The sequence below is a fragment of the Gymnoscopelus microlampas genome (assembly GCF_963454915.1).
Source record: "Gymnoscopelus microlampas genome assembly, chromosome: 23".
Lineage (NCBI taxonomy): Eukaryota > Metazoa > Chordata > Actinopteri > Myctophiformes > Myctophidae > Gymnoscopelus > Gymnoscopelus microlampas.
The window spans coordinates 10,917,352-10,942,189 of NC_139960.1; the positions used below are offsets into that span (position 1 = coordinate 10,917,352).

The window sequence follows — 24,838 nt, forward strand, 5'->3', positions numbered from 1 at the left end:
GGGTAAGTGATGTTTTTTGCTTAAAACAAAAACGTTTTTTTTTTGTTTAAAAAGTAAAAGATCGATATTCTATTCTATTCTATATTCAGTCATTATTATTGTATATTATTATATTGTTTCTGTATTATTGCTCAATAACGGGTATCTCTCCTCATCTCTCCAGCTCTCTAATAATCACAAAATGCATTTTCAGTTGGGTTGCCAATTTCATCCAATCAAGAGAGAGAACCCATTTATCAGATTTAATTTGACAGTGTTCCAGTTTCAATTTTGTCTGTTCATTTCATTGTGTCGTCACTTCCAATTTCACTTGTTTATCCTGCATCCTGTATGAGTTCTCTCGGCTGGTTGGATACAATTAGTATTCTGACCTGAAAATGCCTTTTTTCTGTTTACCAAAGAGCTGGAGAGACAGGGACACACCTGTTAATGAAACACTCTAGACTATCGATGATTACTGTGACAAACAACAACAAAATCACTTACTGCACCTTGAAAATGGTGCCTATCTCATTGGAACCAACACACATAATTTGGACATGAAGTGGGCTACTGTAGCTGCATGGTCATGGAAGTTCTTTGAACTTGGGCCTTCCCATTTCCTCTCATTTATTTGTTGAAACGGGACAGTTTGATGAAGCAGGCCCCGGTCCAACTATGTGTTTACGTAGAGAGGTCGGTGAGACAGTGATGTTCGGTCACAGGCCTGTCCTCTGGCATTTCATACTCCCAGACTTAAAACCATGCCTGGATTTTCCCACTGACGCCAGAAAAAGCTCTGAGATGTCCCCTCACAGGCCGTCCCATCAGCTGTACTGGGAATTCACTGGGGCTCCATTAGTATGCAGTCTTTTGGTCTCGCTACGGAATTGTATACAAAGCAACAGACAGTTTCAAACGAGGCTGCAAACCTCCGTTTGAGACTGTGTTGTTTGAAAATATGTTGTGCCAGGGACCCCCAGAAGAGAAGATTTGTGTTAAACAATTCAAAATGATTCAAAACCTTTTAATATTTTTCAGAAATAGCAGATATAAGTGAGCTTGTAGATCGGCAACTTTTGAATAGCCAAAGTAAAAAAGAATAGGGTTAAAGTGGTTAAAGTGATTGTGATGCTATATCTTTTTTTTTTGCTGGGGACCCCATGGAACCAATAACAGAAGAAGAAGTCCGCACACTTTTGAAGCTCCAGCGACCAGTTTTATTTAGGCTCACAGGGTAACAACGTTTCGACCCCTTCGGGTCTTCGTCAGGTATGAGGAGTGCAGAGGTAGGCAGGCTAAAGTAGGGAGCAAGTAATCAAAGTCCCAGCTGTGTCGGGGATAATAGACACACCCTCCCCCCATCTTAAGGGGACAGTTTACAAATATAATCAACGGTATCATGATAAAAACAGTTAATTTTGGAAAACATTATTTTGTAGAAAAATAGAAGTTCATCTTTAGAAAAAATCATCTTTAGAAACAAATCATTCTATTCCTTTTAGAAAGTAGAAAAATAGAAATTCAGTAATTCTAATTCATTTTTAGAGAAAGATTAGAAACAATTAGAAAATCATTCATTTGTGACATGATGTAGTGACATAATGTAGCACAGTACAGTTTTAAGAGGCAACATAGCCAAAGGACTAATTATAGGTAGTACATGGGTGTTCTATGGGATCCCAAAAAAGACACATTAGGAAATAAAGCAAAAGTTTAGCAGTTACAAAAGAACATTGCTCAAGGCCTAGATGCACAGGTAAGGCATAGACAAAAACAAAAACAAAATAATACAAGGGGGAAAAAAGGAGAGAAAAACATTTTTAAAAAGCATTTTTTAAGCAAACAAAAGAAAACTATTAAAGAAAAGGTTTAACGTCAAACTCCTCATTCAGCCCATGAGGGGCCATGGTATTCAGAGTATATATGTAGAAAGATTCTCGTTGCAGTAAAAGTCGATTCTGATCACCTCCTCGGGGGGGCCTATCCACCTTTTCTATACCCCAGTAGCGTAGAGATGCAATACTGTGTCCCATTTTCTTGAAATGAGCTGCTACTGGGTTTCGTTCATCCCCACATCTAATGTTACTTCTGTGTTCACTTATACGAGTACGTAGGGCTCTACTGGTTTTGCCCACATATGCAAGTCCACAAGGACATTTTATCAGGTAAACAACAAAAGTTGTGGAACACGTAATCACTCCTTTTATGGGCAGCTGCTTCCCACTGTGAGGGTGAGTAAAGGATTGACATTTCGAGGTGAATGTGCATTGAGCACAATTTGAGCATTTGTAATTCCCAGCAGAAATGTTTGATAAAAATGTAGAGGGGGTGGTGGAGGGGGTGTAGGAGCGTATTAGTTGGTCCCTTAAGTTAGGGGAGCGTTTAAAAACCAACTTCGGGGGCTCTTTAAAGACCACTTTTAGTTTAGGGTCAGTATCAACAATGTGCCAATGTTTGTAGAGGATCTTTCTAAACTCAGCACCCATAGGAGAATATCTAGTAATACAAAGAGGAGAAATGTTTTTTTGTTTAGAACGTTTAACTGGGTTCAAACACTCTTCTTGTGTGATAGATTCAAAACGCTTAGATGCAGTGTGAACCCATTCAGGTTTGTACCCTCGTGACAGAAAACGGTTCGTTAAATCAGTTGCTTGTGTCTGGTAACCTTCGTCTGTGCTACAGATCCTTCTAGCCCTGTGGAACTGGCTAATGGGAAGGCTTCTAATGAGGTGACCAGGGTGGAAGCTGTCACCATGAAGTAAAGTGTTCCTGTCAGTAGGTTTCCGGTATAGATCCGTCTGTAGGGAACCTCCTTTTTTGGTTACTAAAACATCTAGGAAACTCTAGGAGAACTCTAGGAGACCCCATGGAACCCCCTCAAGGACCCCCACTTTGAGAACCTCTGATGTAATGGACTGTTGCAGTGTTGATTTTGACAGCACATTTTGATTTAGTTTTAGTTATAGTCTTTTGAATAACATTGCATTTAGTTTTAGTCATATTTTAGTCATCTGAAATGTTTTAGTTTTTGTCTAGTTTTAGTCGACTAAATATCATAAGATTATAGTCGACTAAATCTACAGTTGATTTAGTCGACTAAAATGTATTGTGGCGGTGCCTTGATGACGTCGTAATGGCTGATTTTACACTTGGTTGCATGCTGAAAATAGCCGATTTACAAGCTCACACCGCTTGTAGATCTGCTATTTTCAGAGCGCACCACCCGAGCACAACCAAACATGAAATGACTTGTCTTTTAGTTCTACTGGATCTCTTCTCCACTAGTCCCTCACTAACATTTTAGTCTAGTTTTTATTTGTTGACGAAATTGTCAATATATTTAGTCTTAGTCATCGTAGCTTAGTTTTTATCTAGTTTTCGTCAGTTCAGAACGAACATTTTTCGTCATAGTTTTAGTCGACGAAATCAACACTGGACTGTGTGTAATGCTGGTGATCTGCTTCAGGTTCAAGAGGGGGGATTTTGGAGCGAGACGCAGCAGGACAGAGGAGGGGACACCCAAGCTGCCCTTCAGCCTTCTGGACAACCACACCATGTCCCAGCGGAGGCGGACCACCACGGACCCTCAGGGCTCGGAGAACATCCCGCCGGTGGGCAGCAAGGTCTCCAGCAGCGGTGGAAAGTAAATATACATTTACTCAAGTACTAGAGTTAAACTTTTCTATGTAATGTTTTTTTCCAGTGAATAACATGTTAATACAATATACCTTATCGTTGCTGTCGGGCAGAAACCTCTTATCTCCATAATCTGTTTTTTTCGTAAATTAATGCCCTACTTGATCATATTACAGCGTCACACAAAACCATCAAAAGTAACAGATCTACACGCTCGAAATGTGGGGTGAAGCAACGCGTTTTGAATCCTGAAAAGTAGCAGTTTTGGACATATGAGGTTTCCACCGACAGAGACATTATACAACTGGTGGTTGTATTTGGTCTCCCTGCTCTACTATATGCTCTATGCACAGCAGCCATATTGGACAGAAATTGGGCCTCTTCCTTGCTTCCTTCACAGGTGTTACCAATGACACTAATGAAGGCTCTGTTCCATTTAGTGTAGCACAGTGGTTCTCAAACTTTTTAATTTCAAGGACCCCCATAACTCTGAGAGTGTACAAATGGAACCAAATGGACCCGGGAGGGTCCATTTGGTTCCATTTGTACACTCTCAGAGTTACACCCTCTCAAGGAACCATGAGGGTCCCTGGACCACACTTTGAGACCCACTAGTGTTTCTGGTGAGCCAACATGCACGATATCAGCACCCTGACTCTGTTTGACCAGAATGGAACAGAGCCTTCATTAGTATTGGGTAACACGAAGGAAGTAAGAAGAGGCCCAATCTTTCTCCAAAATGGCTGCTGTGCATAGAGCCTATTGAGACATTTAGATCCGGGGGTCTGGTGGGACCACTACTGGTTGACAAAGAGATACCTGAAGCTCAAAATTCAATATCTCCCCTGAGCAAGCAAGCAGACATGCTCTATTAACTAATGTTGACATGTGGTAGACGATGTCAACACTTCATGTATGGGAGGCCAAGGTTCGAACAAGGACATGAAAGTTACACAGTGCAACTTTAAGTACAATTTCAAGGTGCTATTAGTTTACTTGTGTATTTTAAAATGTCCATACTTTATACTTCTCCACTACATCTCAGAGGACAAAATTTGCACTTTATACTCCACTGCAATTATTTGACAGCTTTAGTTACGAGTTACTTTTCAGATATGGATTATTGTTACAGAACATAAAGTACATTAACCACTTAATCCTGAACTTCAGCTATTCGAAAACAGCCGATCTAAATAGATTCAGGGACGTGCACAGATAGACTCTAGGTGGTGCTAGAGCACCTGCCCTTTGCCCTCTTGACCAGAGTTACTACAGGGGGTCCGCCAATTCTTTATGTGATATGATTTTTCTTTTTACCATAACCACTCGAAACCTAGCATCCCTTTTCTGAGGAGAACTTTAGCCAAAAATAGCAGATCTACAAGCCCACAACGCCTCGCGCTGTGAGCTTGTAGATCGGCTATTTTTGGCAAAGAGGTATAGGTGTAGATGTAAAAAAGAGCAGACCAAGTCAACAAAAAAAAGTATAATTTACTTGAGCACCTGCCCCTCAAAATGTCTGTGCACGCCACTGAATAGATTGTCTATTTTCGAAAGAAAATATTTTGTGATTCAAGTATATCTCACAATATGATGACAATACTTTGATGACAATAATTTGGAATACAGGCCTTTTACTTGTAACAGAGTATTTCTACAGTATATTGTGGTGTTGCTACTTTTACCTCAGTAAAAAATCTTGAGAACTTCTTCCACCACTGGTCTCCAGGACCCAGCGAGCCAACATCAAGGAGAAGATCTCGCAGTGGGAGGGCAAGGAATCCACACATCCACCATCACCCTCACCATCGCCATCGCCGGGCCCAACCAGTGCTGTGAGGAGGACAGAATCACTGACAAAGACCAAGGGTAACCCCCGTGAGGACCAGAGAGGGGCAACGTACCCAGAGATGCAAAGTCTTGGGAAGGAGAACGTCTCAAAGCTCTGGGGTTCAAGGCCTTGTTCGCCCAGCCAGAGCCAAAAGGGGGAGAGAAGCAGTAATGCAGGCTGCAAGGAGAACCAGAATCCTGGGAGGGAGAGCGTAGGAAGGGTCGGGGGTTCGAGGCCCTGTTCACCTGCTGAATCCATGGACAACGACGGCAAACCCTCTGATAAGGAAAGAGGGGAGAACTGCAGGAGAGTGGGCCCCAAGGAAAAGCACAGCAATGGCAAGGAGTACGCCACAAAGCTCTGGGGTTCAAGGCCTTGTTCGCCGCTGGAGCTGGATCATACGGGGACGCTTAAGGGACGTGACGATAAGCCCGGTCAGAGCAAAGAGAACCAGCAGCCTGGGAAGGAGAATGCAGGTAGGGTTGCAGCTACTGTATCCATTGTTTTCTTAGCGATTATTCTATCCACTACTTTTTCGATGAATTGAATAACCGAGGAGCACATATTTTTATAGTTAAATTTGTGCATATATATATATTTGATATATAAATATCAACTTGCCACATGCGACGCGTTGTAAGCTTGTAGATCATAGTCGATCATTTCTATTAAAATCGATTATTTTGATTGAAAAAAAAAAAACAATCAGATCAATTTTCCAAAAAAAATATTAAAAAGAAATGAAAAAAGTTATCAAAAAAACACGACCCCCTCGCGTATTAGGAGGGCAGGGTGAGTCACCAGAACCAAGGACGGGTGTTTTCGATGAAACTAACATGGTTAAAATGGAGTTTGAAGTTACAATGGGTTTGTATAGGAAGGGGGCGTGTCTGATAAAATGAATATCAAATATCTTAATACTGAATCAAGGAACTTAAAAACTGTCTGGTTGGCTCACAAAAGCCTTATAGACGATAAAATTACCACATTTAAAAAAATATCCATTTAACTAACCCCTTAAATGTAGGAAATCTTGTGGATCCAAGACCCGGTACGCCGGTGGAGGCCGCTGACCAGCCGACGGGGATGCTGAAGAAGAGCGATGGCAGGAGGATGGCGGAGCGCAGCGACCAGGAGAAGAGGGCGGTGTTCACCCTGTTCCGGAAACTAGAGCAGAATAATGCACAGAACCACAGCAAGACCCCGGCCGAACTGGGGAACTACTTCTGCCCACCGAGCAGGGACAGACAGGTGATGGCTGGGGGGTGATCCATGCCTCGGCTTTTGATATCCCCCCCGCCTTAATCATTCATATATTGTCTAGTCAAAAAAAAAAAAAAAAAAGTTCTTTTTTTATATTCAAAAATGGTGTAAATAGTCGATCTACAAGCTCACTACGCGTCACGATGCGAGGTGAGCTTGTAGATCAATCATTTTTGCTATTTGTTGTACGAAGAAGTATACAGTAGACTAGAGCTTAACCCATTCAATCCGGGAACGCATCTGTGTCATTTTAAGATTTCTTTGGCCATTCAAAAATAGCAGATCTACAAGCTCATAGTGCGGCACCGAGTGCCGCGCTATGAGCTTGTAGATCTGCTATTTTTTGAAAAGCCTTTGAATATAAATGTTTTAAACATTTGTAAGATATTTTGTTCCAGGGACCCCAAGAAGCAAAGATTTGAGTTACAAATGTTGGCTTAAAAATATATGTTTGCACATATTTTCAAGATTTTTTTCAAAAATAGCATATCTACAAGCTCATGAGCTTGTAGATCTGCTATTTTTCAACAGCCAAAGAAATCTAAAATGACACAGATGCGTTCCCGGATTGAATTGGTTAAGTAGTTAAGAAAAGGTCCTCTCCTCTCTTCTGTTTTTAACCCTTTAAGACCTGAAGCCGATTCTACAAATATCTTCTATCCCAACAATTTTCTGAAAAACGTATTTGTCTATATCCGTGGTGCTCAAACTTTTGGCCGCCGACCCCCATCTCAAAATGTTTGGTTCCAGGGACCCCCAGAAGCAAAGATTTGAGTTAAAAATGTTTGCTTTAAAATAATGTAAATATTCAATTTGCACACATTTTCACGATTTTTCACAAGCTCGTAGCGCGGCACTCGGTGCCGCGCTACGAGCTTGTAGATATGCTATTTTTGAATAGCCAAAGTGTAAAATAATGCTTTTTAGCTCAAATAAAGAAATGACACAAATGCGTCCCAGGTCTCAATGGGTCAATTATAATTTTTTTTAAACAAATCTTCCTCTGCAGGTGGAGGCCAAGAGGAAGGAGATAGAGTCCATGATCAGTCCCTGCGGTGAGGCCCGGGACCAGGGCCGGCGTAGGGGTCAGCACCTCTACACCGAGCCGGGCTCTCCACCCATCAACCCGCTCCCAAAGCCCCAGCGCACCTTCCAGCACCCCGCCCTCCCCGGCGGGAGGAACCTCCCCCCACTGCCCTCCATCTCGCCCCCACCTGCCCCGTCACAGCCCCCCGCCGGGGGCTACAAGAGACCCCGGGGCGGCCGCTACCGGGACAACATCACCAACAGGTATAGGAGGGAGAGACTGAATGCCGAGGGTGAAAAAGTGTTACATATAGTTTTCCCATTATTGTCACATCACAGGTGTGATTACAGGTGTAAAGAACTGGGTTGGCAGTGGTGGAAAAAGTACTCACATTTTTTGCTTAAGTAAAAGTATCAATATTGCAATGTAGAAATACTGTTACAGTATGGGTAGAACACCTATTGGTTGACAAGTAGTTCTGCCTGAAGCTCAAAGTCTAATATCTTCCCCTGCCTAAAACAGGCTCGGCAGTATAAATGTCGGTGCTATTATATAGGTGCATTTTAATTCCCAGTCCACCAACCCTGCTAATACTTTTTTCCCCACTGTGTCAGGAAATCCTACGAGTCTGAAGACCTGCCAGAGTCTCATCATTCGTCCAGCGGTCTGCTTTTCTCTCGTAGACTGTCACTGGAGCATCACTATGAAGTCATACCCGGTCAGAAACCTCTCTTTAACCACTCTGCTACACAGCAAAAACCCTCACCTTTAACCTCTCTGCTACACAGCAAAAATCCTCAGCCTGATTTCTACTTTGTTTTGTTGCACTCCACTGTATTGTGTCCTATTCTAATTATTTAGTCACACGCTCTTGTTACAGTAATAATACTTTTGATTGGTTCAATATTTATAAAACCCACAGACACAGTTAACCACTATCACTTTCACTTGTGTGTTTCTAAGCTCATCTGAGATGATCAATTCACAAGCTCAGAGCTTGTAGATCTGCTATTCTTGCTACTTTTTCCACAGCACTCTTGTACTGTTATATTTCTATACTGTATGTATACAGTGCTAACACAATGCCCATGTCACTCATAAACACTGTGTGTATTGTAGGCCAATTATATAAGTGTTCTGAAAGCGTTTCACTGGGGACCCCAACATAGATGTTACAAATAGATAGTTTTGTCATCAGTTTGACGAGGAAACAAAATAGAAGCAGATCATTTTCTGTAGGCTATACATCAGGGGTCTTCAACAGGGGGTCCGGGACCCCTAGGGGGTCCTCAGAGGTACTACAGGGGGTCCACCAAATCATTGTGTGATAGGAACTTAGTTTTTTACATTTCAACTTGAACCCGCTAGCATCCCTATTCTAAGGACAACTTTAGCCGAAAATAGCCGATCTACAAGCTCACAAGCTTGTAGATCTGCTATTTTCAGCAAAGAGAGGTAAGGGGGAAAAAGAGCAAACTAAGTACAGAGTGAAAGTTTACCAAGTATTGACGGTTTAAGTGGTTATATGTCTGAAAATACACAGTAACATGAATACAACATCTATGAAAAGCTTTACTCTGCAACACAATTTTATGCAATATATAGTGGGGGTCCCTGCCTCATCTGTCTCTCGGAGAGGGGGTCCTTGGGCTGAAAACGTTGAAGAGCCCTGCTATACATATTTTTTTTGTAAACGTCCTGGGAAATCCTCCAGGACCCTTGGGGTCCCCCAGCAGAGCCACTGTGAGAACAGCGATATGTCGTTTTAAATGCAGGAAAACAATCATAAACAATGATTGGAAAGAAAACATGAACGACATGACATTGCTGTGGGGTGGGAACCTATATGTCCAAAACTATTATTATTATATTTTTTTCCAATGGATCCAATTTAGTTATTATTTAGCTACAAGCTCTTTTTTTTAATACCTTTCGCTGGTCCAATATTTATAAAAAACTCATAGACAGACCACTTTCACTTTCAAAATGTTTCCAAAAACGTGTCGGCTATTTTGGCTATTTTGGGCCACGCTGTTGTACGGCGAAGTAGGGCATTAATTTACAGCAAAAAAACATAAGAGGTTGAAGTATGGAGATACAAGGTTTCTGCCCGACAGCAACGATGAGTTGAACATTATATTTCCCCCTTCCGCTTGTCTTTCTACAGACTCGTCTAAAGAGAACCCATACGAGGACATCGAGGTGGACAGTCAGAGTTCCCAGCAGTCCCTGCCCTCCTCTCCTGGCGCCGACACCACCATTAAGGTCAGCGTGCTAAACATGCTATAACACCACCATTAAGGTCAGCATGCTAATAAACATGCTATAACACCACCATTAAGGTCAGCGTGCTAAACATGCTATAACACCACCATTAAGGTCAGCGTGCTAAACATGCTATAACACCACCATTAAGGATTCAAATAAAAAAATAGCAAAGGTAGCAGATCGACAAGCTCAAAACACATCGTGTTTCGAGGTTGTGACTGCTACTTTTGATACTACACATTACTTTACTGTAAGGCTGTAGTATTTAAGGGATAGTTCACCCCCAAAATGACTTTTTTCCTATCGATTAGTCACCCCATGGAGACTATATATTTTTTTGTTTTTGTCGCATTCCTAAGCCAATAATTTGATGACCGCAGCGGTTCCGGTAGGAGACACAAAGAATCTCCTTCCTACAACGATATGATCCCTACATTCTGTTAATTTATCCATTTGTAACTCAGAGAGTGTACAAATGGGAGTTATATTAACACTCAGGATTTGACTGTGTGCAGGCTTCCAGGCCGGGCTTCTTCAGGCAGAACTCCAACCGGAGTTTCAAGCTGCTGGACCTCCGCAGGGTCAACCAGCACCAGCGCACCCGCAGCACCGGGGGGCTGCCCTCTCCCCCCCAGCTCAGCCCCCCTTCCACCCCCTGCACCAGCCCCGAAAACACAGCCTCCTCCTGGCCCCCCGGAGACGCATACACCAGAACATGCCGCAGGATACCAACGGTACGCGTGCGTGTGTGCGTTTGCTCCCAAATTGAGACTTATTAGCCCGCGGACCCCAATTTGAAAAGATATGCCAGGGACCGCCATAAGAGAAGAGTTTTTACGGCTCTTGCAGTGATTCTCAATCATTTAAATTTCAAGGACCCCCAGTTTGACACGCATTAGGGCTATGGATCCCCATTTAATGGCATTTCTATCTCTTGGACCCCAATTTATGTTGTAAAATCTATGTTAATGTAACTCTGAGAGTGTACAAATGGAACCAAATGGACCCAACGGGTCCATTTGGTTCCATTTGTACACTCTCAGAGTTACAGACCCATAAGGGTCCATTTGGTGCCTAATCTATCATTTAGCTGGGGACCCCCTGAAACTCCCTCAAGGACCCCTAGGGGTCCCCGGACCCCACTTTGAGAACCAATGATTTAGGTTAAGTTTTAGGGATTGGTGTTATGCCCGAGTCATGCTTAGTTGAGGCACCAAAAATAGCAGATCTACAAGCTCACAACAACACATTGTGCAGTGCATGCGTGTGTACACAAGAGTGTACAAGTGTAACCAAAGGGTTACTTTTGTACACTGTTGGAGTTACACACGGGTAAATTAACCCATTAAGACCGGGAAAGTGTGTTATTTTTTGATTCCTTTGGCTATTCAAAAATAGCAGATACAAGCTCATAGTGCACATGAGCTTGTAGATGTGCTATTTTTGAAAAATCGTTAAATATTTGTGCAAATCTTTAATAATATATATACATTTTAACTCAAATCTTTGCTTCTGGGGGTCCCTGGAACAAAATATTTTGAGATGGGGGGGTCCGCAGAGAAATACATATCATTTTGGGGGTCCTTGGCATGAAAAATGTCCAATGATATATAGCAACATAAGTAAAAGAAAAAAAACTCGCTTTAAGACACAATTTATTTATTTTTACACAAATTTTCACGATTTTTAAAGATATAGCCAAACATATCTAAAAATGACACACAGATGCATCCCCGGTCTTAATTGGTTAACATAGATTTTACCGTGCAGTGACTTTGGCATTCCTAAACTGAATTACACTGGATTCGGTCCCAGACCCAGAATGTCAGCCAAGATTCCTCTGTATAGCTTCCAAACGCGTCATTCACTCATCATGGGTAATGAGATATTTATATCACTGGTACTGTATCAGAAAAAGAAAACAAATCATCATGACAGTCAACTTTCCAACATGGTCTCCAAGTATCACCGTAGTTCCCTCCAAAAAATGTTATTTACAGGAGGTTGTTGATACGTGTCCTTGGAAAATATGCTACATTTTCCTACACCTGGGCTTGTGTATTAGTGTTAATAATATACGTGTGTGTGTGTGTGTGTGTGTGTGTGTGTGTGTGTGTGTGTGTGTGTGTGTGTGTGCACGCGCGCGCGTCTGTGTGTGTGCTATGATGGCATATAAAAGAACAGAAATCAACTACAGATGGGATCAGAACAGCATCAATTATGTGTACAGTATGAATGTATGCGTTATTTATATCAGGGGTTCTCAAAGTGGGGTCTGGGTGCGCCCTTGTGCTCTTTAAGAGGTCCCAAGAGGGCCCCCAGCAAAATGAGTTAATATAGCATCAAAATAAGTTTAAGCACAAAACTATTTTTATACTTCGGCTATTCGAAAATGGCCAATCTACAAGCTCATAACGGACCGTGATGCAAAGCACCGTGATCAGTTATTTTCAACACAAATTGTCTCTTGTGGGGTTACCTGCACAACATCTTTTCAGATAGGGGTCTGCAGCCAAATACATTTCGGGGGGTCCTTGATATGAAAAATTGTGAGAACCGCCGATTTACATCAACTCATGTCAACAGGTTGTACTGAAAATCAACAGTATCTTTGAGGCTCGCATTGGGAAGAAGCATCTGAGAAGAGTGTACCATTATGCAGAGACCAGCTCAGGGAGAGGTGAGAACATGATGATAATCAGTTACACCAGGGGTCTTCAACCTTTTCAGGCCAAGGACCCCTTGGCTGAGAGCAAGATAAAGCAGGGACCCCCATTATATATTGTATAGAATATTCATTTTTTTCATGGATTTCTTAGACTTGCTTCATAGACTTGTTTCACAGCACTCATGTTGGATTCATGATAATGTGTATTTCCAGACATTTAACCATGTACTTAAACAATACTTAGTATACCTGACCTTTCACTCTGTACTTAGTCTGCTCTTTTTCACCCCCTATACTAAACCACTTTGCCAAAAATAGCAGATCTACAAGCGCACAACGCCTCGCAGCACGAGGACCCCCTGTTGAAGACCCCTGTGTTACACTGTTTCAATGTTTGGTGGGGTCTTTTCACCAGCTCAATTCTCCATGTGTATCTTTGCAGTTACAGATGACAACAGTGACTCAGAGAGCGAGGTGGAGGAGAGGATGAAAGGTATTAGTATGACAATGCTATCTGCCTGCAACAGTGTAAGAGCCCCGTGGGTGACTAATTGATAGAAAAAAAGTCATTTTGGGGGTGAACTATCCCTTTAAGTGTGAAATATCATCAGAGATCCAGCGTTACAAAAGTCACTCACCTCCCTTTCGCCCCGGCAGCAGAGCGGCAGCGTTTGGTGTCGGTCCAGTCCATCCTGAGCCAGCCCAACCAGAGCCAGGTCCACCACAACAACACCAGGCCCGGCACTCTGGACAAAACACTCAAACAGGAGCTCCTTCAGCGGCAGCTCTTTGAGTACTTCCTGGTGGTGTCGCTGCACAGGCCCAAGGCTGGCGGCCCCTACCTGCCGGAGGTCACACAGCAGTTCCCTGTGAAGGTTAGGAGCCGAGACGGAACAAGTGTTGATACTTTTATGCATTCTCGCTACTGTAACTGTAAATTGCTCTTGAACTAGTGGTGGAAAAAGTACTCACAATTTTTTATTTAAGTAAAAGTATCATTACTGCAATGTAGAATATGCATAGTAAAAAGTAAAAGTAAAGTAAAAGTCCGGAATTCAAAATTTATTTTTGAGTAAAAGTACAAAAGTATTGGCATCAAAATGTACTTAAAGTACCAAAAGTAAAAGTACTCATTATGCAGAATGTCCCATTTCAAGTGTTCAAATGTATAAAAATCTTTTGAAAATAGCAGATCTACAAGCTCGCAATGCGTCGCATTGTGACGCATTGTGAGTTTGTAAATCGGCTATTTTCAAATGGCCGAAATATATAGGGCTGAAGTGGTTAATGTAGGTTTTGTAATAATAATCAATCTACAAAGTAACTAGTAAATAAAGTTTTCAAATAATTGTAGTGGAGTAAAAGTATAATATTTGTCTCTGAGATGTAGTGGAGTAGAAGTAATCAGAATTTGGAAATACAAATACCTCAAAATTATACTTAAGTACAGTACTCAAGTTACTTTCTACCACTGTCTTGAACGATTTGCATGATAACTGGAATTGTCTCCTCATGAGAAAATGATTGGTAGCACACAATTAGCCATGCTATGAATGTGAGGTATAGCTTAAAGATTATGCTGACAATGCTCTATATTCAAAAGACAAAATGATTAACTTCCTTTGGTTTGTGTTCTCTTTTGTAAAGGATGTGCAGCACTTCAGTGGATGGAGACATCGGTATGTTTTCTCTCCCACAGATTGGCTGATAACTAATCCCTTCCGTATTTGTTTTGTTCAGTTGGAACGCAGCTTTAAGTTCATGAGGGAGACAGAAGACCAGTTGAGGATCATCCCTCAGTTCTGTTTCCCTGACGCCAAAGACTGGCAGCCTGTAGAGAGCTACCCCAGGTGAGGTCCATGTTAAGCTTCAAGGTCATATTGTTAACATTTTTAGGTAGACGATTAATATAAAGAGACAATAATACATCCACAGCAAAAAATACAATTATTGCTTTTCCTCAAAAGTAATACAATGATTATGTTGGGTACGTGAATTATTGTTTTTGTGTACCTCTTTAAGCTGGTGGGCTGTCAGTTCCCATTGGGAAAGGTTCGCAACCAAATGTCAAGGTTGTCTCTCTCTCTGCCTCTCTCTCTCTGTCTTTGCCTCTCTCTGCCTCTCTCTCTCTCTCTCTCTCTCTCTCTCTCTCTCTCTCTCTCTCTCTCTCTCTCTCTCTCTCTCTCTCTCTCTCTCTCTCTCTCTCTCTCTCTCTCTCTCTTAAAGGTACATTTTGACACTTTGAGACAGAGGCATCATTTCAGAAAGAAAAAACTAAACAAAAACATACAGGGTGGCAAAAAAAGTGACTTGGAGTGAGGTGGAGAAACTATGCATCAAATAACAGATTTTGAGGATAAATGTGAACGCTAGGGGGCAGCATTTCCCATCCCCTGGGGCCCCAAATGACACGCCTGCTGTATGTCATTCCTATTAATTACAGCCACAGATGTGTATCGTTGCCTACGGGCAGAAACCTTGTGTCTCCATATTTCAACTTTGAATGTTTTTCTTTGTCAAACAATGCTTGTATGACAGTGTTGAGCAAAAGTAACTACGTGCTTTAGAAGATTTTTTTTAACCCATTAAGACCTGGAACTGTGTCATTTTTAGATTTGAGCTAAAAAGCATTATTTTACACTTTGGGCTATTCGTGAAAATGTGTGCAAATCTTTGAATATATATATATTTTTAAAGCAAACATTTTTAACTCAAATATTTGCTTCTGGGGGGTCCCTGGAACAAAATATTTTGATGGGGGTCCACGGCCAAATACATATAATTTTGTGGGTCCTTGACATGAAAAAGATTGAGAACCACTGATATAGAAACATACGTTTTTCAGAATTCTGTTGGGTTTTAGGAGACATGTAGAATCGGCTTCAGGTCTCAATGGGTTAAAGTAAAAGTGGTTAAGTGTATCTGTAGTCTTTATAAATATTAAACCCATGAAAACTATTAACCAGAGCGTGTGACTAATAATAACTACATTGGATCCATTAGAACACAGGTTCTTTTTTTCTCCCTCATTTCCTGAAAAGGTTTTGGACTTACAGTACAAGGTTTCCAGGGGACAGCGATGACATTGTGTGTTTGCTTTGGCTCTTTCTGTGCAGTGAAATGTTCTCCTTTGTTTTGACTGGCGAAGACGGGAGCAGAAGGTTCGGATACTGCCGGCGTTTACTGGTAAATAAGAAAGAAAAAAAAACATCATTAATACATTTCCTGTGCATTTATTTATTTGTGGCTCCCCAACCCCCCCCCTAGCTACTGGACAGGAAGTGACCAAGTACGTGTCAGCTGGATAAATAAAGAAAATAGCCCACATAGCCGACGCACTTGTGGGAAAATGCGGGCAGTCTCAGATTCTGGACTGGGAGGGTGTGAGTGTGTGAGTGCGTGTGTGCGTGTGTGCGTGTGTGCGCGTGCACGCCTGTGACCGTGTGTGACATCAGTGTTTTATTGGCTCCAATTTTATACGGTACAAAATGTTCTGCAGGGCATGGAATTGTATATTTATGTTCTCTTTTTGTCCCCCCTTCTTCCTCTTTGCCATCATTCTTCTATTCCTCCCCCTCTCAGCCCAGCGGTAGAGGGAAGCGTCTGCCAGAGGTGTACTGTATTGTGAGCCACCTGGGATGTTTCAACCTGTTCTCCAAGGTAAACTGAACCTGATGAACGCTTCATCCACATGAGGATGCCCCTTAAAGGGATAGTTCACCCAAAACATTTCTTTTTTTCTATCGATTAGTCACCCCATATGGAGACTTGAATTCATGGATTTTTTTTATCTTTTTTGTCGCATTCCTAAGCCAATAATGTGATGACCAGCGGACCTGTAGGCAACCGTTACTGGTCATCAAATTATTGGCTTAGGAATGCGACAAAGACCAAAAAATATCCATGAATTCAAGTCTCCATGGGGTGACTAATCGATAGAAAAAAAGTCATTTTGGGGGTGAACTATCCCTTTAAGTCAGAGCCCTTTGCATGAATTGTGGCTGTTATTAACTTAGCATTTCTTGTAAGAGGGCTTTATAGTCATTCATGTCACAGCGCCCCAAAAGGAATGGCCTAAACGATCACTTTGAAGATGTCACAAGCAGATCTCACCCGATTGGACAGAGGGGGAAAATCTCCTGCCTCCAGCAGTTTTATGCTTCAAATGGGCAAGTCGTGTAGAGCGGATAAACGCATTTACACAGACAAAGCATTGGCAGATTCTGCCCCAGAGGTAAAATAAAAGTGCGGTGGGAGCGCGCCCTTTACAGATCTTTAGAGGGGTATACAAAAAGCATGTGCAAAACAGCGATTGGTGGAATTTATAGATGGATGTGGACCTGCGTGTGTGTGTGCATTTTTTGCTTATACAGTATGTGTGCTCCATCCAGGTACTGGATGAGGTGGAGAGACGCAGGGCTCTGTCTCCAGCGCTGGTCCAGCCGTTCATGAGAGCCATCATGGAGGCCCAGTTTCCTGCTCCAGGAAAAACCATCACCATCAAAACCTTCCTGCCTGGATCGGGCACCGAGGTGAGACCCACATGGGACTTTTATCAAAGGTTTTTCAGTGGTGTAAAATAACTAAGTACATGATCAAGTACTGTACTTAAGTACAATTTTGAGTTACTTTTACTTTACTGGAGTATTTCCAATTTGCATTTGAAATGCATTTCCAAGCCTCATAACTCCCTTCATCATCACTGTCAACACACCATACACACAGTGAAATCCACATTGTTAATTTATCCATGTGTATGCACAAATGTAACCAAATGGATCCTTCTGGGGTTCATTTGTATGAGTTTGAACAAAATCTAGTAGTAGCAAAAAAGTGTGTTTTGAACAAAATGCTAAATGGCTTGTCAGGCGGAAATGGGCGGAGGAATACAGGGGAAATTGTAACTTACAAGTTAAGAGTTACTGCATGGCCCAAAAAGCAGCCTGTTATAGCGCCACCATGAGGCCGATAGAAACATCTGGGGTGGAGGTTCTTCCTTGGCCTAAGGAGTGTCTATGCATGCAAAGTATCAAGTTGATCAATCACTCTGTGACAGAGATTAGCTGTTCACAGACACACCGACAACCGGACAGACAGACAGACAGACAGACAGACAGACAGACAGACAGACAGACAGACAGACAGACAAACTAACAGTTGTCTCTGTGTCTCTTTCTCTTTGTCTCTGTTGCTGTCTCTCTGTCTCTCTGTCTCTGTCTCCCTGTCTCTGTCTCGGTGTCTGTGTCTCTCTGTCTCCCTGTCTCCCTGTCTCTGTGTCTGTGTCTCTCTGTCTCCCTGTCTCTGTGTCTCTCTGTCTCCCCAGACGATGGAGCTGTGTCGTCCATCAGACTCACGTCTGGAGCATGTGGACTTTGAGTGTCTGTTCTCCTGTCTGAGCCTGAGGCTGCTCTTCAAGGTGCTGGGCTCTCTGCTGCTGGAGCGAAGGGTCATTTTCACCGCCGACAAGCTCAGGTAGGTGCGCACACACACACACACACACACACACACACACACACACACACACACACACACACACACACACACACACACACACACACACACACACACACACACACACACACACACACACACACACACACACACACACACACACACACACACACACAAATGGGGTCGTGGCCTAATGCATATGAAACTTTAATTTTTTACCAAGCAGAAAAACAACAATGCATATGTAACTCAGATATGCTAATCATGAGTTATTAAAACTGTGGGTGGTCCAGACATTTGACTGCATTCTTTTATCTGCCTGTAATAGTAGGTTTTATAAGGCTGTCCCAATTCAGTCCGGGGGAATCTGCCACAGGGGTTAGATTCTGAGGGAAGCCTGCTGTTGAAAAGCTTTACCAGGGTCAGTTAGTTTGTTTTCTTGGGGGGATAAACCCGGTGGGAGCCAGATAGAAAGGGGGTCACAGAGCCAGATAAAGGGGGGGTCACAGCGGTCCAGGACAGGAATGCAGAACGGGATGACGTGTGTTAAAGAGTTATGTGGCGTGTAGGGTTCCTTCCTGGGAAATGTTGATACCATGGGGAATAGTCTTAAAGACTGAGTATTTGAGTTGACAGCGCCCTCGTGTGGTAAGAGTGAAATGTCCTGAATGTTTTGGAAACTTTAGCCTATAATGGCATCATGCCCAAAATAGGGATGATGCCAAGTTGAAAACTTGTAGGACGGCTATTTTTGGCAAAGCAATTTGGCCTGGAGGGAAAAGGGAGGGGGCCAAGTATGTATAGAGCCTTGGGGGACTCCGTTTCTACATAGGTTAATGTGGTTGACTTTACCCAACAACAAGCATTAGACATATCTTTGCTGTCAGAGAGAACCCTTGTATCTCCTTTTAACTTTTTTTCTTTCCCCTCCGTAAATTAACACTCTCTAGGCCTATCATACAAGAGTGTCACACAGAAGTATTGAAAATAGCAGATCTACAAGCTTGCGACGGGTTGCAAGCCTGCATATGAGCTATTTTTACAGTTCTATATAAAGGTTTTTAAATAATAAAACATATATTATGTGTTTCTTTGGACATACAAGGTTTCCACCCGACAGTGACGATCAGTGGTGGAAAAAGTACTCAAAAAGTATCAATAATGCAATGTAGAAGTACGCTGGTAAAAGTCTGGAATTCAAAATTTACTTGAGTAAAAGTAACAAAGTATTGGTATCAAAACGTAAAGTGCTAAAAGTAAAAGTACTAAAATGTTTGAAAATAGCAGATCTACAAGCTCACAACGCGTCGCATCGCGACGCGTTGTGAGCTTGTAGATCTGCTATTTTCAAATAGCCTATAGGTATAAAATGGTTAAAAGGCAAATGTATGTTTTATAATGTAATCATTTATATCTGCAAAGTAACTAGTAACTAAAGTTTTCAAATAATTGTAGTGGAAAAGTACAATATTTGCCTCTTAGATGTAGTGGAGTAGAAGTCAAAGTACAGACAATTGGAAATACTCCAGTAAAGTAAAAGTACCTCAAAATTGTACTTAAGTACAGTACTTAAGTAAATGTACTTGGTCACTTTACACCACTGGTGACGATATCCTATAACAACAGAATGAAAGCCCTCTCTCTTGCTCCCTGCTTGGCAGTACGTTGTCCCAGTGCTGCCACGCCATGGTGGCGCTGCTCTACCCGTTCGTGTGGCAGCACACCTACATCCCCGTGCTGCCCTCGGCCATGCTGGACATCGTGTGCTCCCCCACGCCCTTCATCGTGGGCCTGCTGTCCAGCTCCCTGCCCCAGCTGACTGACCTGCCCCTGGAGGAGGTCTGAGTGTTCAAATGGCTTGACATACATATACACGCACGCACACACACACACACGCACGCACGCACGCACACGCACTCGTGTTTTTCAACATGCTAACCACTTAAAGGAGTTGTTCACCCCAAAAAATCTTATTTTCTATCAATTACACACCCCATGAAGCCTTGGATTCATGGACATTTATTTCATTTTTGTCGCATTCCTGAGCCAATAATTTGATGACCGGCAGAAAGATGCTAATGTAAAAGTCTTGTAATTGTGTAAGGGTGTGTAATTGATAGAAAATAAGTCATTTTTTGGGTGAACTACTCCTTTAAGCCCTACTTCTCGTATGATGAATAGTGAAAATAGCTGATCTACGCATTAAAATCGTGCTGAAATGAGGCATTTGGCTCGTAGCAGGTTTGTATGAAATAGGGCTGCAACTGTTGATCATTTTCTTAGTGATTATTCTGTTGTTCTCGATTATATGAAATTAAAAAAAAACATTCAATCAACATCAAGACACGAGCATTTAAACACATTATAAAAGGACTTTTGAAAACTATATATTTTTTTAAGTAGAGACAAAACAGAAGTGACATTACTCTTATTCAAAGGTATTTCTTATGAAAACGGATGGTCACAAACTGCTTTACAGACCCTCAGACCCAAATACCATACAATACATTATGCAAAAAAAAACAGAGGTAAGGAAAAAAAAGCTGAATAATTTGTCTCCTTCCACAGGTCCTGGTGGTGGACCTGGGAAACAGTCGCTTGCTCAGACAGGTGTGTAATGTCTCCACTCTGATGCCGATACTTTTGTATTTTTACTCAAGTATATTTTGAATACTGGACTTCTACTTGTAACAGAGTATATCTACATTGCAGTAGCCTATTGATACTTTTACCAAAGTAAAACATGTGAGTACTTTTACCACCGCTGGTGACAATAAGTGTGTGATTGTTTGCAGTTAGAAGATGAAGACACTATCCTGCCCTCCAAGCTCCAATCAGCCCTGGAGAATGTCCTGGAGAGGAGGAGGGAGCTAGCCAATGAGAGAGGAGATCAACCCAATGGTGAGGGGAATAGGTGTTGTGCTAATTAAAGGGCAAGACCACTTTGGTAGAGGTTTGGGTTGTGTAGTTACCTTGCCATGATGCAACCCCAAGACAAGTGGACAAGAAATCTAAAATAATTGCTCCATTGATTAGAAATTGATAATTCAAAATATGCTCCTCATTCACTCACATTGTACAGTGAAACAGCTCTCAAAGTCACTCTTTTAGCACATAAATGAACACAAACAAAGTTGATTCAGACAATATAGACAGGGACGTGCACAGATAGACTCTAGGTGGTGCTAGAGCACCTGCCCTTTGCCCTCTTGACCAGAAGTGCCCTTTTTCGCGCTGCGAGGCGTTGTGGGCTTGTAGATCGGAAACAGGAAGTCGACATTCATAAATCCGTTATTAGTTGTCATTACACAAGCATCCATGCCTTGGTTGTCCTGCACAAGCCGCCGTAGTCTGCTATTTTAGTCCAGACTTGTCCTTTAACAAATTTTGCGGCCCCCCTGCAGTAGAACTCTGAGGGCCCCTTAGGAGTCATGGACCCCCTGTTGAAGACCCTATATATTTTTTCTTTTATTCACCTGTTTTCGTTGATTGTTCACCTATTAGGACATTCACAAAATAAAGACACTAGGTTTCATGAGGTTAAGTGATTTATATTTTTTTCTCTTTTTTAAATAACCGCCGTCCCCAGACTCCAGCTCTGACAGCACCGTGGTGTCCGAGGCCTTCGTCCGTTTCTTCGTGGAGCTGGTCGGCCACTACCCGCTCTTCGTGGTGTCTGACCGCGAGGACGGCTACTCCTCCTCGTCCTCCTCGCCGGCGCCGTGCTCCTTCCGGCGCGAGGGCTTCCGCAAGTCGGTGTCGTCCAAGAGCGTGCGGCGCTTCCTGGAGGTCTTCATGGAGACCCAGATGTTCGGCTGGTTCATCCAGGAGAGAGAGCTCCACCGCCGGGTCGTCAGAGGTACTGCACCGACCCGGGTCAGAGGTCGTTGACCGGTCTTCTTAGGCTTTCGGGGGTTTTAGATGCTCTGAGTCTCACGCAGCGCTCAAGTGCTGAACTTCTTCTTAACTTGAGTATTTCAATTTGTTTATACTTTTACTCCAGGCAAGGCCAGGCAAATGTACGTGTATACCACATTTCAACAACAAGGCAATTCAATGAGCTTTACATGAAACATTAAGCAAAGGAAACACATTTGAATTCCGTAAAAAGGAAGAAGAAAGAGAAAAAAGGCAAATATTACTTCTTTAGTTACTAGTTACTTTGCAGATTTTATTAATGCAAAAACATAAACATCCATTTACTGATAAATGATTAAAGACGGGGTGCCATGATTTTCAGTGACCCCCCCCCCTAAAACATAATCATCAGATATTATGGTTATACTAGGAGGAAGATTTCTTTCAAAAAAGTGTAAAGAAATTGTTAAAATTATGTTTTTATGTGGACACGCCTCCAGTTCATTAAGTATACACCATAAAAACACCACCAGGGGGCTTAATTAAGTTCTATCAACCTCATAGACACATGAAAAACAGAAAAAGTGCCAAACCATGGCACCACCTCTTTAAGTATACTATTATTATAGGTTATACTACCCAGCACATAAAGTAATTAATATCACTGCAACATCTCTCTCTGTCTCTCTCTGTCTCTCTCTGTGTCTCTCTCTCTCTCTCTCTCTCTCTCTCTCTCTCTCTAGGGCTCTTTGAGCAGAGGGTACAGGAGTATTTGGAGTCCATTCGTGACAACGAGCACCGTCGGGTCAACAGGTTCCTGAAAGGCCTAGGTAAGGAACCTCCGTTCCCCTCCACTGCTTATGTCAGAATACAATCTTACATGAAAACGTTTAATTATTTTCCATTACGCTTTAGGAAACAAGATGAAGTTCCTCTCCAAGAAATGAAATCACTACAGCTGCACCAGTAGGGAGATGAAGGTCGTTCAACCCGTGCACGGAGGTCGGTCAGCGTGGAAACAAGCTCCAGGGACTGGGGAACATTTGTTTTGACGTTCACTTGTTAACCACTAAAGCCCTAGTTTGAACTTTGGGCCATTTGAAAATGGCTTGTAGATCGTCTATTTTCAAAGGATTTCCAAAATATGGACGCCAGGTTGAAAAGTGGTTACAGTAATTCCGAGACATTTGACAGTGAGCGAGCACGATGGCAGGGGTTCAACTGCCTTGCTCAAGGACACTTCCGTAATACTGTAGGACCTCACATCTGTTGATGGACACACTAATGCTGGCTAGTGGCTCCAGAGGTTGAGACGACCTCTCTGCTGGAGACACAGTGGTACTTGGACTAATGAGTGAAGAATCCATTCTCCAGATGACAATCTGCACTTCTGTTCGATCAGTGTGGGTTCAAAGCACAGCAATCTTAGGTATATTATTTACTTTATGTAAGTATTTCAAATAATTACAAGCATGCTCTCTTTTGTTGTTGTTGATTCACCACCAGTTAAAGCTGCTGTAAGTGATATTTTTGGGTTAAAATACAAAGGTTTTTGTTTCCTCTATTATCTCTATATCAAATGACTATTACTATAGCAGATATTGATATAGAGTAGGCTACTTTGTTCAGTAACAGGGGTCTCCCTGTCGCTCTAGCTACTAAACAGGAATTCCAATTTCATCCAATCAGGAGAAAGAACCCATTTATCAGCTTAAATGTTATATTGTTCTGGTTCCAATGCTCTTTTTTTTTTTGCTTGTTAAAACAATGTTTTATTTTTAAATCATTGTTTTTCATATCTTCCAATTTCACTTGTTTATCCAGTATCCTGCATTAGTTCTCTTTCCTGACTGGATGTTTGCTAAAGAGCTGGAGATACAGGGAGAACCATGTTACAGAGAAAACTCTCTATAGCAATGATTACTAACAGAATATAGACATATATATAAAACTCTTATTTTAACAAAACAAATTCACTTACAGCACCTTCAACATCTTTCATAGGCCTATGTCAGTAGTACTTCATAATTCCACCAGGGGGCAGTATTATATCTTCACTCGCTGGACAAATGGCACTGATAATCATAGACCAAATTTAAAGGCACACATCTTATGCCAAACCTTCCCAAACGTTTTGCCTCAAGAGCCAAAAGCAAAATTGGGTCTCTCCTTGTGACACAAACGTAAAAAGAAATACATGAGACATAAAATAATCACTTAAAGCTTATTTCAAAAGTGCTGAAAACAACTATTTTCACTATGAATTACTACCACTACCAAAACAATTATTTCCTTTTTTAATTTTGGAAAATCTGTTGGATACGGAGCCCCTAGAAAAAATCATTTACCCCCTTTTCTTCATTTTGATTTTTACTTTTTTAACTTCAGAAAATGTGTAGAATTTCTTTGGAAAGAAATTCAAAAGAACAAAAAAAAACAAAAAAAAAACAGGATAACTTGCTTCAGCTCTGTGTTCTATGTTTGGGAAACACCGTCACCGTTCAGCTCTGAGTGTTCTGACTTCTGAGCATGTGATGGATGAATAAATAAACCTGCTATCCCTGCCTTTGTTTTGAATGGGATCAATTGACCGGAGTCGCTCAGGGCTCTGTACTAGTGGATTTGCTGTTTTCACTCAATATTAAATAATATCTGCGCTGTAAATAGCCGATCTACTGTATTCAAACTTTTACTTCAGTAAAAGTAGAAAAATATTGGTATCAAAATACCATACTTACAGTACAAAAAAAAAAGTAGTCCAGTTTTTCAAAATGTGATAAAAAACAGCCTATCTACAAGATCACAAGCAACTAGTAACTAATGTTTTGAAATAATTAAATACAAATAAATAAAG

At 41.8% G+C, this 24,838-nt stretch overlaps 2 protein-coding genes across 2 annotated transcripts; both read left to right on the top strand.

The window, feature by feature from the left end:
• Positions 1 to 657: 657 nt before the first annotated feature.
• On the top strand, positions 658 to 6,420 carry LOC311040104 (uncharacterized protein; the record flags this gene model as incomplete). Its single annotated transcript, XM_084050177.1, has 5 exons — positions 658 to 679; positions 2,665 to 2,740; positions 3,449 to 3,625; positions 5,348 to 5,925; positions 6,413 to 6,420. 5 exons carry the CDS (start codon positions 658 to 660, stop codon positions 6,418 to 6,420), a joined length of 861 nt encoding a protein of 286 aa, XP_083906303.1.
• Positions 6,421 to 6,475: 55 nt separating this feature from the next.
• LOC311040105 (DENN domain-containing protein 2A-like) lies at positions 6,476 to 23,316 on the top strand. Its single transcript, XM_084050178.1, has 19 exons — positions 6,476 to 6,700; positions 7,722 to 8,002; positions 8,354 to 8,457; positions 9,907 to 10,010; positions 10,523 to 10,741; positions 12,594 to 12,687; positions 13,118 to 13,168; positions 13,333 to 13,550; positions 14,416 to 14,525; positions 15,792 to 15,861; positions 16,258 to 16,335; positions 17,067 to 17,207; positions 17,999 to 18,147; positions 19,788 to 19,965; positions 20,695 to 20,736; positions 20,922 to 21,027; positions 21,716 to 21,985; positions 22,728 to 22,814; positions 22,900 to 23,316. Exons 1-19 carry the CDS (start codon positions 6,536 to 6,538, stop codon positions 22,929 to 22,931), a joined length of 2,499 nt encoding a protein of 832 aa, XP_083906304.1. The 5' UTR covers positions 6,476 to 6,535; the 3' UTR covers positions 22,932 to 23,316.
• Positions 23,317 to 24,838: the final 1,522 nt, after the last annotated feature.

Bases quoted from the DNA above. Each gene is read 5' to 3' on its own strand.
- LOC311040105 (XM_084050178.1), top strand. From the start codon at position 6,536: ATGCTGAAGAAGAGCGATGGCAGGAGGATGGCGGAGCGCAGCGACCAG. The intron at 8,458-9,906 runs GTCAGAAACCTC...GTCTTTCTACAG, and splicing joins TCACTATGAAGTCATACCCG to ACTCGTCTAAAGAGAACCCA. The intron at 10,011-10,522 runs GTGCTAAACATG...GACTGTGTGCAG, and splicing joins ACACCACCATTAAGGTCAGC to GCTTCCAGGCCGGGCTTCTT.